General features: G+C 43.0%; 1 protein-coding gene across 1 annotated transcript; it reads left to right on the top strand.

Moving 5' to 3' along the window:
* The first annotated feature begins 7,660 nt into the window (after positions 1-7,660).
* Positions 7,661-14,885, top strand: LOC127610653 (eukaryotic peptide chain release factor subunit 1). The gene is made up of 11 exons (XM_052081059.1): positions 7,661-7,833; positions 8,164-8,273; positions 10,173-10,348; positions 11,356-11,495; positions 11,606-11,744; positions 11,865-12,055; positions 12,905-13,034; positions 13,148-13,321; positions 13,395-13,459; positions 13,532-13,679; positions 13,911-14,885. Exons 2-11 carry the CDS (start codon positions 8,188-8,190, stop codon positions 13,991-13,993), a joined length of 1,332 nt encoding a protein of 443 aa, XP_051937019.1. The 5' UTR covers positions 7,661-7,833; positions 8,164-8,187; the 3' UTR covers positions 13,994-14,885.
* The last annotated feature ends 476 nt before the right edge of the window (positions 14,886-15,361 follow it).

Genomic DNA, 15,361 nt, shown 5'->3' with positions numbered 1-15,361 from the left:
AGTGCCGCTACGTTTTGTCTATTGAATGATGCTGACATCTAGTGGTGCAGATTTGCAACAGAACCAGGAAATAATGGATTTCTGTGGTCTATTTTGTGCGTTAATGTACATTCTTCATTGGCTACTGAACTTTCTTTGGCACAAAATAAGGCATTTAATAAGGCAAACATTCTTGATTGAGTAATAACTTAAAGGCTTTTTGGAAGTATAATCCACAGTTGTTGCTCACCAGCATGACCATTATCACTGGATATGTAACACATTCGCCCCTTTTTGTTTTGCAAAACATCAGGAACATATTTGGGTGCTGAAATACAACGACGCATATGCTCTTTTTAAACGCAATATAGACCATCAAAATATGCTTTGTAGACTTTTATTGCTCAACAAATGCAAGAAAAGCTAAATATTTGTTTGTAATGACAATTAAAAATGTCAATTTACATTGTACAGTTTGGAAAGTAACAAGTACACATACTTGAATCCTAACAGTAGAATTGGTACGGTACTTTTTTGTTGACCAGGCTCTTTTCATACTTCGACTTCTACCGCTGAGCATCCATCCATCCATCATCTGACCCACCTATACTCACGAGGGTGTGAGCACAAATGGTTGGTTATCTATCTGTAGCGACCAGTTCAGGGTGTACCCCACCTACTGCCCGAAGACAGCTGGGATAGGCTCAAGCACGTGTACATATACTGTATATATATCCATCCTCCCATGCATGGCATACTGATTGAACACTCAAAATTGTCCCTAAGTGTGAGTGTGAGCGCGGATGGTTGGTCGTCTCTGTGTGCCCTGCGATTGACTGGCAACCGATTCAGGGTGTCCCCCGCCCACTGCCCGGAGACAGCTGGGATAGGCTCCAGCACCCCCCGCGACCCTAGTGAGGATCAAGTGGTTCGGAAGATGAATGAATGAATAAAAATGCAACTGTCATAATTAACTCAAATTAGGTAAACATTTATTGTGATTACTCATGCATTTTTATCGTTTCTGAATTTCCTTTTATATTTTTTTTGTCCTATTTTTCCCCATTTGAATGCTCTCATCAACATGGAATCATGAATCAGTTTTCTACGTGCAAAATGCAAATATTTACTGAAATTTCGAGTTTCAATTTTACATGAACATTTTTCACTTGGAGCAGTTATTCACACATAATGTCTCACACAATATTACTGTCCATCAACAACAGTGAAAAAAATATTAATATATACACAACAGCTGCTTTAACAGCTCTTTTTTATGGAATCAAAACAGAGCAATATAACATTACAAAGTGCACATCTAAGGTAAACTAGTACTCAGCCTATAGTTAGGATTTAAGCCATGGTTGCATACTTCGTTTTTCTCAAGTTTGCTTTGAACACAGCAGTCAGGCTATGTTGATGCTGTTGGTCCTTCTTGCTCGGAAGTCTCTCTACGGCAGCCATGTCCAAAGTCCGGCCCGGGGGCCAAATCCGGCCCGCGGTCGAATTTCATCCGGCCCTCGGCCCCTGTCATAAAATCAGTGCCGTCTGGCCCGCAGGTTGGGCGCAATGGAACACGTGTTGCATTGACTGAGGTCTCGTAGACTGGTGAGTGATGTTTCATAGAGTACTGCTTCCCTCTAGTGGCTAAATGAGTAATAGCATTCACTAAATGAGTAATAGCATTTAGACACTAGAGGGCATCACTCACGAGTTAACAAGACATCACTCCGTGTTTATATTTGTAAGCTTTTGTTAAATTGTTAATTATTATCATTTTATATTCATGCATTATATTATTTTATGTTAGTTACCTTAATTATACTCTGTTTAATACGTCCTGAAATATTCTTAGGTTGCTTACATGTGATTGGAGAAGAAAAACAGGAAGGCGGGTCGTTACCGGAAGGGGGAGTGTTGGTTGGAGCGTTAGCGGGGAGCGGTTGAGGAGAGAAAAATAAAAAAAGAGAAAGAGTTGTGTTCAAACGAAGTCGTCCTCTCCTTTTTGCCCATTCTAAACGTAGAGCAATCCATTTAAAACCTGCGAACCCTTCAACTTACATATTGACTGATATGTCATATTTCAAATGATCCTTGCAGTTGTGGATATGTGTATTGCTTGTTCATTTCCCTGTTGTTCGAGTCAAAGGTTTTGTGACTATTGAAAAGTCATGGTGATACATTTTATGTTTCAAATCAATCAATTTGCACTCAGGAGACTTCTGTTTAAGAAAAAGTCAAGTGAATAAGCAGTTGCATGTGATATACCTGTTTCAAATGAACCAAAAGAAATTCTTAAGATTGTTGAAATTAAAATAAAAATGGAAACGTGAAACAGACTGGCTTACTAAAATTTGTTGAACAATATTGTTGTTCAATGTAAAGAATGTCAGCCAAGGTCGGCCCCCCGACATTTTACCACATAAAATCTGGCCCCCCTAGCAAAAAGTTTGGACACCCCTGCTCTACGGTTTTGTGTATACATCATTTCAGATGACTACACTTAGTTAGATGAACACTGGAGACATTTTATTTTCAGTGTGCTCCCACTGCACCTCAGAACTCTCAACGTGCCTCAGCGCACCGTCAGTCAAACGAACACAGAGAAACTCCACTCGCTTTATTTATATGGCCAAGGAACACTGTAACCTTCCACACAAAATTGTTCCAAACAAGTAACAATCGCGTCAGTGGCATACATCGTATTTGACAGGCTACCTGCTCTTTGTTCACCAGAGGCTCATCAACCTAATCTCTTATTTCTCTCTCGAAACAGTGTCTTCTCCCGCTTGGTGTACCTTAGCCTTCTCCGCTACGTACAATCTCTGAACACAGCTTGTAATGGAGGCTCTCACTGGCAATCCGAGGTGGAGTCGTTCAATGCAATGCAAATGATTACAGCTTGAGTCTGGCTGTGGACAATGTTGACAGGCTTGCATGCAGTAGCCATATAGCTATGGCTTCAGCAAATTTGTTTTTCGTCGTGTTATGTCCATTTTCTTCGCTTTGAAATGATCCATAGCGTCTGTCTGAGACGAGGGGGCGGAGTACTCACGTCAGCTGTGTGCTTGGCCATTAAGTGGTATTTCAGACTCGAAGTGCTATAATGATAGCTTAGTTTGCGACTGCAAAACATCTAGGTAACTTTGGTCTTGTCAGTGGAACAATCTGGATACTTTTTAAAAGTAAACTTTCCATTTAAGTATCCGTTTTCTGCGTCTTGCGCTGCCGTGGCAGGCAAAACAAACGTGCGAGGACCTGTGCAGCGCGCTTGTTGTTTTGTTTCTGGTTTATTTATAAAGCAATGTAACATCCGCTGTGACGTGTGCCGTAGTAATCTTGCGAGAAAAAATTTAATCCCGTTAAAATTCATTTAAATTAATGCCAATAAAAACGTGCTAAATACATTGAGATTGATGAGGTACAACGCAGGTTCCATGGTGAAGGGCCCCAGGCTGCCAGATCAGAGGAGGAGGTAATACCAGAGATTGGGAGGCAAGCCCCAATAAATGCAGATGATGAGATTGGGAGGCCAGCCCCAATGAATGAAATGCTGAGCGAGACAGCAACTGACCTGAAAGCTAAGATCATGGCGAGAATGAAAGATGGCCAACCTAGAAACCGATTACAACGGCTATGGGAAGTACCACCTGAAAGTTTCATGGACAGTGTGAATGCAGCACTGAGGGTGATCCCTACCGTAACGATCACAGAAACCAATGAGCTGATATACGCTTCAGCATCAGTGATCCTAGAGATGCTTGGCTATAAGAGCAACCATGCAAGCCATAAGATACGTTACCCACCATGGAAAAGACGATTGGAGGCTAAGATCAAGGCGGCTCGGAACGATGTGAGTCAATTAACAGAGCCCCAGAGAGGTGTGATGAAAAGGCCGATACCCGAGAGGTACCGTATTTTCACGACTATAAGGCGCCATTAAAAGTCTTAAATTTTCTCCAAAATGGACAGGACGCCTTATGGTGCGGAGCGTCCTTTATATGCGCTGAGTTCCAAAACCTGACTGACAGCCGACACGCTATTTATATAGAGAAAAGGCGGAAGTGACTGTGGACAGGCATGCGGCAAAGAAGTCGGCCAATCAGTGAAGGGTGGGCGTGTATATATACATATATGGAGAGAGAGAGAGAGAGAGAGAAGGCAGACGTGAGAGAGGACAGGCATGCGGGGGAGAAGTCCGTCAATGAGTGAAGGGTGGGCGTGTAAGTGGACGCTAAAGGGATGCCCCAAGCAGGTACCAACACCTGTATAGAGTGTGGCTATGTGCATTGTTGCAAAACAACTTCGGTTTTGGTTTCTAAGAACCCCCGAAAATAAATTCTACAAAGAGACACGCCTACGAAGCTCAGTTCAAACTTCAAGCCATTGGTTATGCTTTTGGCATGCGTGCCCATCTCACAGCAGCGGTGAAAACCCAAGTCAAGCAAATGAACTCTGAGCTTGCCGTTATTCCCGGAGGCTTGACTAAAGAACTCTAACCGCTCGCTGGACATCGACATCAACCGGGCGTTCAAAGTAAAGTTGCGACCGGGCGTTCAAAGTAAAGTTGCGAACGGCATGGGAACAATGGATGATCGATGGCAAACACAACTTTACAAAGAGTGAGAGGCAGCGCTGGGCGAGTTACGCCACAATTTGCGAATGGATTGTGGCTGCTTGGACGAACGTGTCTGCTTGCAGTGTTGTTCGAGTTTTGGGCAAAGCCGGCATCATTTCTGTGGAGCCACATGGCAATGAGAGAGACTCTGACAACGAGGGGGAACGCGGCGTTTTTGATGGATTACCGGTACTTGCACAATTGTTCAATTCTGATACAGAGGATGAGGACTTTGATGGATTTCTGGGTGACGATTGATCGAAAAACGTGAGTACATTGTACGATGGCCAAATAAAATACAACGGAACTCAGTTTTGCTTCCGTTGCCTTTTTAAAAGTGTGTTTTTAGCTTGTATCTGTATGTCTTGGCATGCTACCGTATGCTTCAAGCTATCGTGTTTTTAGCGTGCGCGCATGCATGCCGTATGTTTAAGCTGGCGTATGTTTTACCACTTTAAAACTGCGCCCAATGATACAATGTGTTTTGTCTATGTGTAAAATACAGAAATAGCACCCATTAATGAGACTGTGCCCAACCATACGGTGCGCTGAATGGTCGTGAAAATACAGTACATCCAGATGACCATACCTGAAGCACTCGAAACTGCCAAACAAAGGCTCCAAGCCTTGTCCAGCCGCCTAAAGCGGTACACGAAAGAGAATGAGGCCAGACAAATAAACAGGCTTGTCGGAGTGAATGCTTGGAGTTGTACAAGGTGGACAGGGCCTTCGTTGCGAACTCGATGAGGATGTGGAAAACCACACTAAAAGCCAATGGCAAGCCACTTACCCAAGTGTCCATCAAATGTGGCATATACCAAGGTGATGCAGTCTCCCCAATGCGGTTCTGCATAGGACTGAACCCCCTAAGCCAAGTAATCACCAAGACAGGCTATGGATACCGCCTCAGAAATGGAGCTACGATCGGTCACCTCCTCTACATGGATGACATAAATCTGGATGCTAAGAGCGAAAGGGACATAGACTCCCTGATCCATACAACCAGGATCTACAGCAGCGACATCGGGGTGTCATTCGGGCTTGAGAAATGTAGTCGGATGGTGACTAAAAGAGGAAAGGTAGTCCGCACTGAAGGGGTCTCACTCCCTGAAGGAACAATAGCAGACATTGAGGACAGCTACAAGTACCTCGGTATACCACACCTCGAACTGGCAACAAGGAAAGCGGTATAATAAACAGTGATGCCCTGCCAGTGATCAGATACCCTGCAGGAATAATAAGGTGGCCAAAGGAAGAGATTCAGACCACGGACGTTAAGACCCGGAAGCTCCTAACCATGCATGGAGGGTTCCATCCCAAATCCAGCACCCTGAGACTGTACGCAAGCCGAACGGAAGGAGGCCGGAGACTAGTGAGTGTGAGAGCCACTGTCCAGGATTAAATATCCAATCTCCATGAATACATCAAGGAGAAGGCTCCAACGGATGACGTACTCAGAGAATGTCTCAGACAATGGGGAACAGAGGATGAGGCGCTGGAAGAGGGACCATCATGGGAGGACAAGCCCCTACACGGGATGTACCACCGGACCATAACTGAAGTGGCTGATCTCGAGAGGTCCTATCAGTGGCTAGAGAGGGCTGGCCTGAAGGACAGCACAGAGGCACTCACCCTGGCTGCTCAGGAGCAGGCCCTGAGCACCAGAGTCATTGAGGCCCAGATATACCACACCAGACAAGACCCAATGTGTAGGTTGTGCAAAGAGGCACCTTAGACGATCCAACACATAACTGCAGGGTGTAAGATGCTGGCAGGGAAAGCCTACATGGAACGCCATAACCAGGTGGCTGGCATAGTCTACCGAAACATCTGTGCGGAGTATGGACTGGAAACACCAAGGTCAAAATGGGAAACACCTTCGAAGGTGGTGGAGAATGACAGAGCGAAGATCCTGTGGAACTTCCAGATCCAGACTGACAAAATGGTAATGGCGAACCAACCAGATATCGTGATCATAGATGAAGGGCAGAGGAAAGCTGTTGTAGTGGATGTAGTGGCCCCAAGTGATGGATACATCAGAAAGAAGGAACACGAGAAACTCGAGAAAGACCAATATATATTCGCAATATATATATTTGCAATATATAATCGCAAGGCACACAGAGACAAACAACCATCCGCGCTCACACTCACACCTAGGGACAATTTCGAGTGTTCAATCAGTAAGTATGCCATGCATGTTTTTGGAATGTGGGAGAAAACCGGAGTATCTGGAGAAAACCCACACAGTACATAAAAAAAACAACCAAACAAAACAAATACCGTATACATAATAATTCCATCGTTATCACTAAGTACATTTTTCATACATCTAACCACAGTGTTGATGATCATGCTGTGCATAATTTTAGTCTTCAAGTTTTTTTTAAATCTTGTTTGTTATGTACAGTTCAGTTGCATTTGCATTTTAAGTACTATACAGATGCATTTAGCATGTCTCAAACATTAACCCCTGTTTAGTTTTAATTATGTGCAATTGGTTTATTAAGAATGAATTATTACTAATATTTAAGTAGTTTTTATTTTCAAATATTTAACTGCAGAGTGGATGTTCAATCTACATTGCATTACAGTGTCTCAAAATATTACATCTGCTTTTAGGATGAAAGCCTATGCGTCGTTTTTGCTGAACACTTGGGCCTGTAGAACAGTATTTTAATGTTGGTCATGATAGCGGTGCTTGGAAATAAAAGTTTTTTGTGGTACTTAGTGCACAGATTTCGAGAACCACTGCTAATAAACAGTAATGTTAAATTGCTTCGAGGGTATTTTACGGCCACGGATGGATTGTTTTTCAAACAAATTCAAGGTAACCATGTAACAAAGTGTCCTATCGAGTTTTCTGTATGTGGTCCTGGGAAGAAAAATTCAAAACTCACTTGGTGAAATCGCCGCCGAAACATTCACTACATGTCCCACAAACAACTGCGAAATGCGCCTGCTCCTCTATGACGCGAGATTGTCATGAGTCATCCAATTGTTGCGTCGAGTATGATGATTGACGCAAAAGTCACATGTTACCATTGGTTTCTATGCGGTTTCCAGGAAGTAAACGCCACCACTTGGAACCACCTCTTACATGTGAGCTCGGTCGGCGGCACCACGCGCGGCGTGTGGAGGAGAGAAACCGGCGGAAAGGCAACGTCATCCCTCGGACCACGACTCGACCGACTTAGAGTAGAAAACAGCGAGCGGAGCGGCGTTGTCCGAGGCAGGTATGGTATTGATTGTGATTTCAGCTGGCTTAATCGCGATATCGCCGTTACTGTTGAGAGGAACGGGGAGGAAAGTAGGTCGAATTAGGTAAGAAACGGGTGGACTTTAGGGCCTGGCAGACTATAGGCCTGTTAGCTCTCCGCGCACTTCACTGGCAGAGCGATCCCGGGTAGAAGCTCTCGTTTTCGGTCAGTCGTAGCTTCAACGCTGGCCAGGTTCCTTTCAAGACACCGCACCATTCATTTGGCTAGGTACACGACTGTGAATGTGTGGCAACCTTTTTTGGTTGAGACTCATATCGTATTTACGCTTCTTTCTTTCAATTTTAGGTGCTGATCAGCTACAGCAGAAAGATGGCGGACGACCCCAGCGCGGCGGACAGGAACGTGGAGATCTGGAAAATCAAGAAGCTGATCAAAAGTTTGGAAGCTGCTCGAGGGTAAGGACGCGACGTCGCGTGTTGTGTCCGTGTGTTGGCTGGTGGCACTGACTTAGCACGACGTTCCCCGGCTAAGGTTATTGTGGAAAGGTGCCCAGTCGCAACAGCTGGACATCAGCGGCGAAAGGCCGACTTTGGGAGTGGTTAGCTTAGCATCGCCAGCTTTATGCTGCTGTGGCTGTCAGCATGCTAGTGAGTGGGTGCCGTCGTCGCATTTCGGCGGCCTGTCAAATAAAACAAACCAAAAAAAAAAGATTGCAACTACGTGACCATATCGACGTTTTGAGTCGCCCATTTCCCTCCACTAAGGGTAAATAAAACTCATTAAACCTTGTAGACAGACTAGGAACAGCGCTGAATACATCCGTTATAAACGTCATCTCTGGAGGAAGGCCGCACTGTGTCTTGAGCGAGGTGGCTAATTGGTGAAATTGAAACGTCGGTAAACTTCAAGTCGATCCATTACTCACCAGAAAAACTTTGTCAAGCGGGGAATCTGTCCTCAAATCCCAATGAGGCCAGTCTCGTTTTACAGCAATGGCATCAACAGATTTTTTTCTACATGGTCAAAATGTAACCGAACTGCTCCAGAAGATACTGTAATGGTTAAACTTTTTGCCACGTATTGTAATAGGTGGTCCATCCTCCACCTTAACCAGTGGTCGTTCACCCCAGTAGTCACCCTACTTTTTCCCACCTACCATTGAGTGCTTTCAGCCTACTTGTGGCCCTCTTGTGTGGCCACTGAATAGAGAGATGACAATATGGGAGAATTGGAATGTGTACACTGTCCTAAACATCTAGAAGGTGTACATCTTTTTCTGTACTCGCTTTTCATTGTCTTGAACTATTGTACGTTTGAAGCGATATATAGTGTCTGTCCAATAACACAAATATAAGTACAATACAATACAATACAATACAATACAATACAATACAATACATGCTGATTTATATAGCGCTTTCACAACAGCGGCAGCTGTAACAAAGCGCTTTACAAAACAGTTAACATAAAGTAAAATAATAAACACAACACATAACATAAAACACGGACAGTCGTGCAGTCCTAACCACTTTTCCGTCACACGCTTTGTTGTTTGAAGTACCATGTTCAGAGTTGGAAACCATAACAGTGCTGTGATTTGACAAAAGTCATCGCTCAAATTTCAGATGATGTGTTTCCATTGAAATCAACGTGAATTCCATTCATTTTTTCCAGCCCTCATATAAGATCAACGCAAAAAAAATTAACAAGAAAAAAATGCACTCTCTAATACTGCACTTTATAAAAGCATTCAGTATAAAAAACTACATTGTAAAGCATACAAGTAGGGATGAACTAATTAATCGAACACCAAAAATTGTCTTTTGGCTTTTGTCACTGAAACAACATGCCCAAGACAGAATCTTTTGATGACGCAAGCAAAACCGTTTCAAGCTAGCACTGCAGCAAAGCTAACCAACCTGACTCAATGACTGGGACATTATAGGTCACTGCCTTGGATCTCGAGGTAAGATGGACTGAGAAGAAAAGGAGGGTGTCCTAAATAGATCCTCGTTATCCCCCTTTGGTACACCCACGGTGCACCTTGGTCGGTCTCACATGCACCAATGGCCCGATGAACTGAGCGGGGGTAGGCGGCGGGAAATGAGCCCCAAATTCCCCTGCCACTGAGGCCAGCCGTCTGCCTGTAACGAGCGGGCTGCCCGGTGCATGAGGCTTGCCTCGAGAATGGCTTTAACAGTTTGTGTTGGAGCACAGAGACATCTACGGTAGTTTTCTTAGCCCATCAATGGCGTTTTGTATTGTGCATAAGCATTAAACTTGTGATTGTTAGTCGGGCAAACTTATGTTAAATTATGACTGTATAATAACGGTAACGCCCTCCTCCTTTTTAGTAATGGCACCAGTATGATCTCTCTGATCATCCCACCCAAGGACCAGATTTCCAGAGTGGCCAAAATGTTGGCAGATGAATTTGGCACGGCTTCCAACATCAAGAGTCGAGTCAACAGACTCTCCGTACTCGGGGCCATCACCTCTGTACAGCAAAGACTAAAGCTCTATAACAAAGGTAGGTCGAACACATCTTCTATTGCGCGTCGTCCCGCACGCCGTCTGTCCTTCCGTCTGTCCCTTTTCAAAACGTACCTACTTCACTGCGCCGCGCAGGCAGTGGCTCACTACGATCGAGCGGGCATCTTAGCGAAAAAATGTTGTCTACCCACAAGCATTGCAATAAAATTGTTAGTTATTTAGTAGAGCTAAACATCTCTTTATTTTCGCGATAAGCATTGAAGATGAATAAAAAGTTGAACCAAGCAACAACACTTTTGTGGGCCGAAGGCCCACCTTACCAGCCTTCCGCAGGAACTCTAGCTGATGAGCCGCCCGGAGTGCGGCGAACCACCACCTTACCAGCCTTCCGCAGGAACTAGCTGATGAGCCAACCAGCTAGTCAAATATAAATGTAATGTCCCACCATCTTTAATTTCAATCTAATTTATTTTTCTGGTGATAAACTTTCAAGGGGGAATTAAATGTGCATACTGCCATATATTTTGTTGCACAAACATTCAGTGACAGGGGGCGGGTGGGATTCAGTAGCATTGCGCAAAGCCCCAAAATTTTTGTGTGGATATGATAAGTAATATGCCTAAGTAAGTCATAGTGGTGTTATCTGAGAACTTAAAAACGCTGTTTGCCATCTCAAAAATCTCATCTCTTCACATTTTATTATAGGAAATAAGTAACCAGGTTCCCTTTGCTTATGTTTATGTTCTCACGGAGTGTGCACAGGGTGACCTCCTCTGGTGATGTAAGTGGGGCAAGAGGAATTGAGCAGTTCTTAACATGCTGTACAGGGCTTCGGCTCTGATCTTTTAAGATTATAAATATTTAAAAAAAACTCTCTGAAGTGAGTTTTACCATATGGGAAACACCTTTTTTAACTATAAATGTCACAATAATATTGTGTACGGGTGAAATGATTGCTTAGCTGATCTTTGGCAACATTTATGCTGTTGAATATTCAGATGAAAAGAACACATTGTTCATGTTATTTTACTCTTGTCTTCACAGTACCACCCAATGGCTTAGTTGTGTACTGCGGCACCATTGTTACAGATGAAGGGAAGGAGAAAAAAGTAAATATCGACTTTGAGCCTTTTAAGCCAATCAACACCTCCCTGTACCTCTGTGACAACAAGTTCCATACAGAGGTAAGTGTTTTATCTTTTGCATAGATTGGACTTAAATTTTACAGCAGTGTTTTGAATTTGTATGCATTTCATTTTGTCCCATGCTCTCCATCTTTTCCTTCTGAACGCAGGCATTGACAGCCCTGCTTTCTGATGACAGTAAGTTTGGCTTTATAGTGATTGACGGTAGCGGGGCGTTGTTTGGCACACTGCAGGGGAACACGAGGGAAGTGCTGCACAAGTTCACTGTGGACCTACCTAAGAAGCATGGTACTTTATCGCAATGCTCTTGCAACTCATTTCATTTATATTTGCTCCAAGCCATCAAGAACTTTGTTTCTAGTTTTTGCTCAATGGAACCATGACGCTCTATCTTCATCTTTGTTATAGGCAGAGGAGGACAGTCGGCTTTGCGTTTTGCCCGTCTAAGAATGGAAAAGAGGCACAACTATGTGAGGAAAGTGGCCGAAACGGCTGTCCAGCTGTTTGTGTCCAACGACAAAGTTAATGTGGCAGGAATGGTTTTGGCTGGTTCTGCCGACTTCAAAACTGAGCTCAGCCAGTCTGACATGTTTGACCCAGTAAGTATGTGTTCTAATTATGTGAATTATGTTTTACTTGTTTTCTTTTTTCCCCCAGTCGAGGATACTGATGTAGTATGTTATAGTTAATGCTGGGTCACTTGGTTCTCAGATGTCTTCAGAGTGTAGACTCAATGCCTATTTTTATATGCCCATTTATATTTGTTATTTATTTTCCATGTTCCCTTTAATGCATTCAGTTGGAATGTATTGGACACGGTTTCATGTTTTCTTTTGAAAATTATGTCCTTTAAGTCAAGTCAAGTCAACAGTATTTATAGAGCACTATCGAACAGCCATCGCTGCATACAAAGTGCTGTACATGGAGCGATTTAACATATACAATAAACAGTAAGACGAATCGGTAATAAAGGCGGTGGAAAGCACCAAGCAGTAAAATCAAGGACAAATCATGCTGAGTCGAACGCCAAAGAATACAAGTGAGTTTTGAGGAGGGCTTTAAAGATGGGCAGCGAGGAGGCTTGCCGAATGTTCAGTGGGAGGTCATTCCAGAGAGAGGGACCCGCAACAGAAAAGGCTCGATCAAATTTACATCAAATTTTATGTCTGGAAATGTGTTCATATTTGCAATGCAAAGTTTGAATAACCCACAATAATGTTCAATTACCATAGGTCTAGGCTAAATCAACGGTTTAGAACGTCGTGTCAGGTTAGGTCCCAGGACTTCGTGTACTATATTTCATCACTCGTGGCACAACTCTTGTCACATCAAATTGCTTATTTGGAATTAACTGTTGCACTCTTAGCTATTGTACACACCATTTTGTTGTTTGATTGACATTTCTGCTCAGTTTTTAACCGGTGGACATTTCTGTTTTCAAATCATAGAGGTTACAGGCCAAAGTTCTGAAGTTAGTGGATATCTCCTATGGTGGAGAAAATGGCTTCAACCAGGCCATTGAGCTCTCAGCAGAGGTTCTCTCCAATGTCAAGTTCATCCAAGAAAAGAAACTAATAGGTAGGTTGTTTTGTTAACACGGTGTTGCAACTTTCAGAGCTCTCAACAGGAGAGATAAGTGCCTGGGAATTTTACCTAATATATTTATTAGCCTCTTGTCTGTGGTTCCCCAGGACGATACTTCGATGAGATCAGTCAAGACACCGGCAAGTACTGCTTTGGTGTGGAGGACACATTGAAAGCCTTGGAGATGGGAGCGGTGGAGATCCTCATAGTCTATGAGAACTTAGACACCATGCGTTACATTTTACGTGTGCATGGAGCCGAGAGCAACGGAGCTGAGAATGGTATATGCCAAAAAAGTCAGCTGATTGTGAACCGTGTAACCCTCATGCTCAATTTGGTTTCCGTGGTTCCCAGATGAGAAGACTTTGTACTTAACGCCAGAGCAGGAGAAAGACAAATCTCATTTCACAGACAAAGAGGTGAGGACTGCACACGCTGATGTAATCGCTGTTGAGGTAAATTGTTCACTCACTCTAACTTTATGTTGATAGACGGGGCAAGAGCACGAACTGATCGAGAGCATGCCGCTGTTAGAGTGGTTTGCCAACAATTACAAGAAATTTGGAGCCACGCTGGAAATAGTCACAGACAAGAGCCAAGAAGGATCTCAGTTTGTCAAGGGCTTTGGAGGCATCGGAGGTGAGCACTTTTGAATCACAACAGAACATTCAATCTTGTTTCAGTCTTATTTAGCGTCCTTCAACCTGAAGATACGTTACAAGATTTGGGTTATGCTGGATGGGAATTATTTTAATTAACAGAAGTACAAAGTATGTCATGATAAAAAAGCCAATTGAAGAACACCGTGATAAAATGGACAGGTCTTGCATTGATGGCTAATATGATATGTCATCTTTGTCTTCCTCTCAGGTATCTTGCGGTACAGGGTGGACTTCCAGGGCATGGAGTACCAAGGAGAGGACGATGAGTTCTTTGATTTGGATGACTACTAGGTAGTCGGGGACTAATATATTGGAAGAGAGAAAAAAAAAACAAAGGAATGAAGAATTAAGGAAAGAAAAATGCCACCTCTCTTGCAGCAAGTGAGGGGATCAACTGTGTTGACCACATAATGACAGCCAACTTCCAATTTACTTGTTGAATACACAGTCTTGCACATACATTTCATCTGTACACACATTGAAGTACATCACACAAGCTGAAGAGGAGTGAAAACTTCTTTCATTCAGAAAGAGAGAGAGAGAGAGAAAAAGCCTTTCCTGAATAAATCCCTGCCTTAGAGTTTGGTTCCTTCCCCTTATTGGATTGGACTCGACTCATTTTTGTTTCTTATCGCCCGCCCCGTTCCCCTCCATTTTGAATGAACACAACAGCAAGTTCCCAGAGTCTTTGCAGCCCTCAACCCAGTTTGAAGATGAACAATTGACTCCGATACTGTACAAAAAATGTATTTTCCTTTTCCCCTGTCCCTCGTGTCTTCCCCGCAATGCTTAATCAGTTATCTTTTCATTTTTTTACTGGCAACTGCTGCTGTTGTATTTTATGAGTTCTTTTTTTTTTTTTAACCTGGGTTTATGTAGAGAAAAGGGGACAACGTATTAAAATTTGAACTGCTGAAAACCATTGCTACCTCCTCATCTCCTGTGCTATAACGCTTCTGCTGTCAGCCTGCCCATCTTCTTGGAAACCTGAAGATTTGTTTCCCAGTTGTCAGATGTGATGTATGCATGACTGCACAGTAATTCCACTTGTTTTAGTCAACATTACCAAACTTTTCTTTGAACATTTTTGTTTCAAAATATCCAGCAGCAGAAATCAAAGTTTTGGAAATATTCCTTGTTTGATTTGCTTTCCTATCCAAGATTAAATCCCTCCTATTTTTGATTTGTCAATCCCAAAATTTATTCCACTATTGAGGTTTGTTTAGGTTTTTTTTTCAAATGGATTAAGCAATTGTGTACCGATTTCTCAAATGTTGTAATGCATCCTAAATAATTAGAAGCAACTCTCTAACAGTTTAATCCACCGTGTGGAAAACATGTCAAGGTCGGCAAAACATTGAAACGGTTAAATACTCAAGAAAAAACATGGACTTATTATGTACATATGTATATGCATTCATCCATACTATTATCAAGGGTTTAATTTGATTGCCTGTCCCCGCGAAGCATTGACGAGTTTGCTGACTAATCCTTAAATGTGAGTAAAGGGCACTGAAATCAAGCACTGTCAACATGTAATGGCACTCGACATCAAATTACCAAACAACCTCGCAATAAGCAATGCGGACGATAGATTTGGCTTCAGCTGGTTCATCTTCAGTATAGCAACAGCATCTTTGAGCAAATACCCTTTTGTTT

Source organism: Hippocampus zosterae, chromosome 1 (genome assembly GCF_025434085.1).
Source record: "Hippocampus zosterae strain Florida chromosome 1, ASM2543408v3, whole genome shotgun sequence".
NCBI classification, from domain to species: domain Eukaryota; kingdom Metazoa; phylum Chordata; class Actinopteri; order Syngnathiformes; family Syngnathidae; genus Hippocampus; species Hippocampus zosterae.
The sequence above is the reverse complement of the archived record's forward strand: the minus strand, read 5'-3'. Positions and strand labels throughout refer to the sequence as shown.

Excerpts from the sequence above, each read along its gene's own strand:
- LOC127610653 (XM_052081059.1), top strand. The coding sequence starts at position 8,188 with ATGGCGGACGACCCCAGCGCGGCGGACAGGAACGTGGAGATCTGGAAA. Across the intron at positions 8,274-10,172 it reads AGTTTGGAAGCTGCTCGAGG|TAATGGCACCAGTATGATCT; the intron begins GTAAGGACGCGA and ends CCTCCTTTTTAG. Across the intron at positions 13,460-13,531 it reads CTCATTTCACAGACAAAGAG|ACGGGGCAAGAGCACGAACT; the intron begins GTGAGGACTGCA and ends TTATGTTGATAG.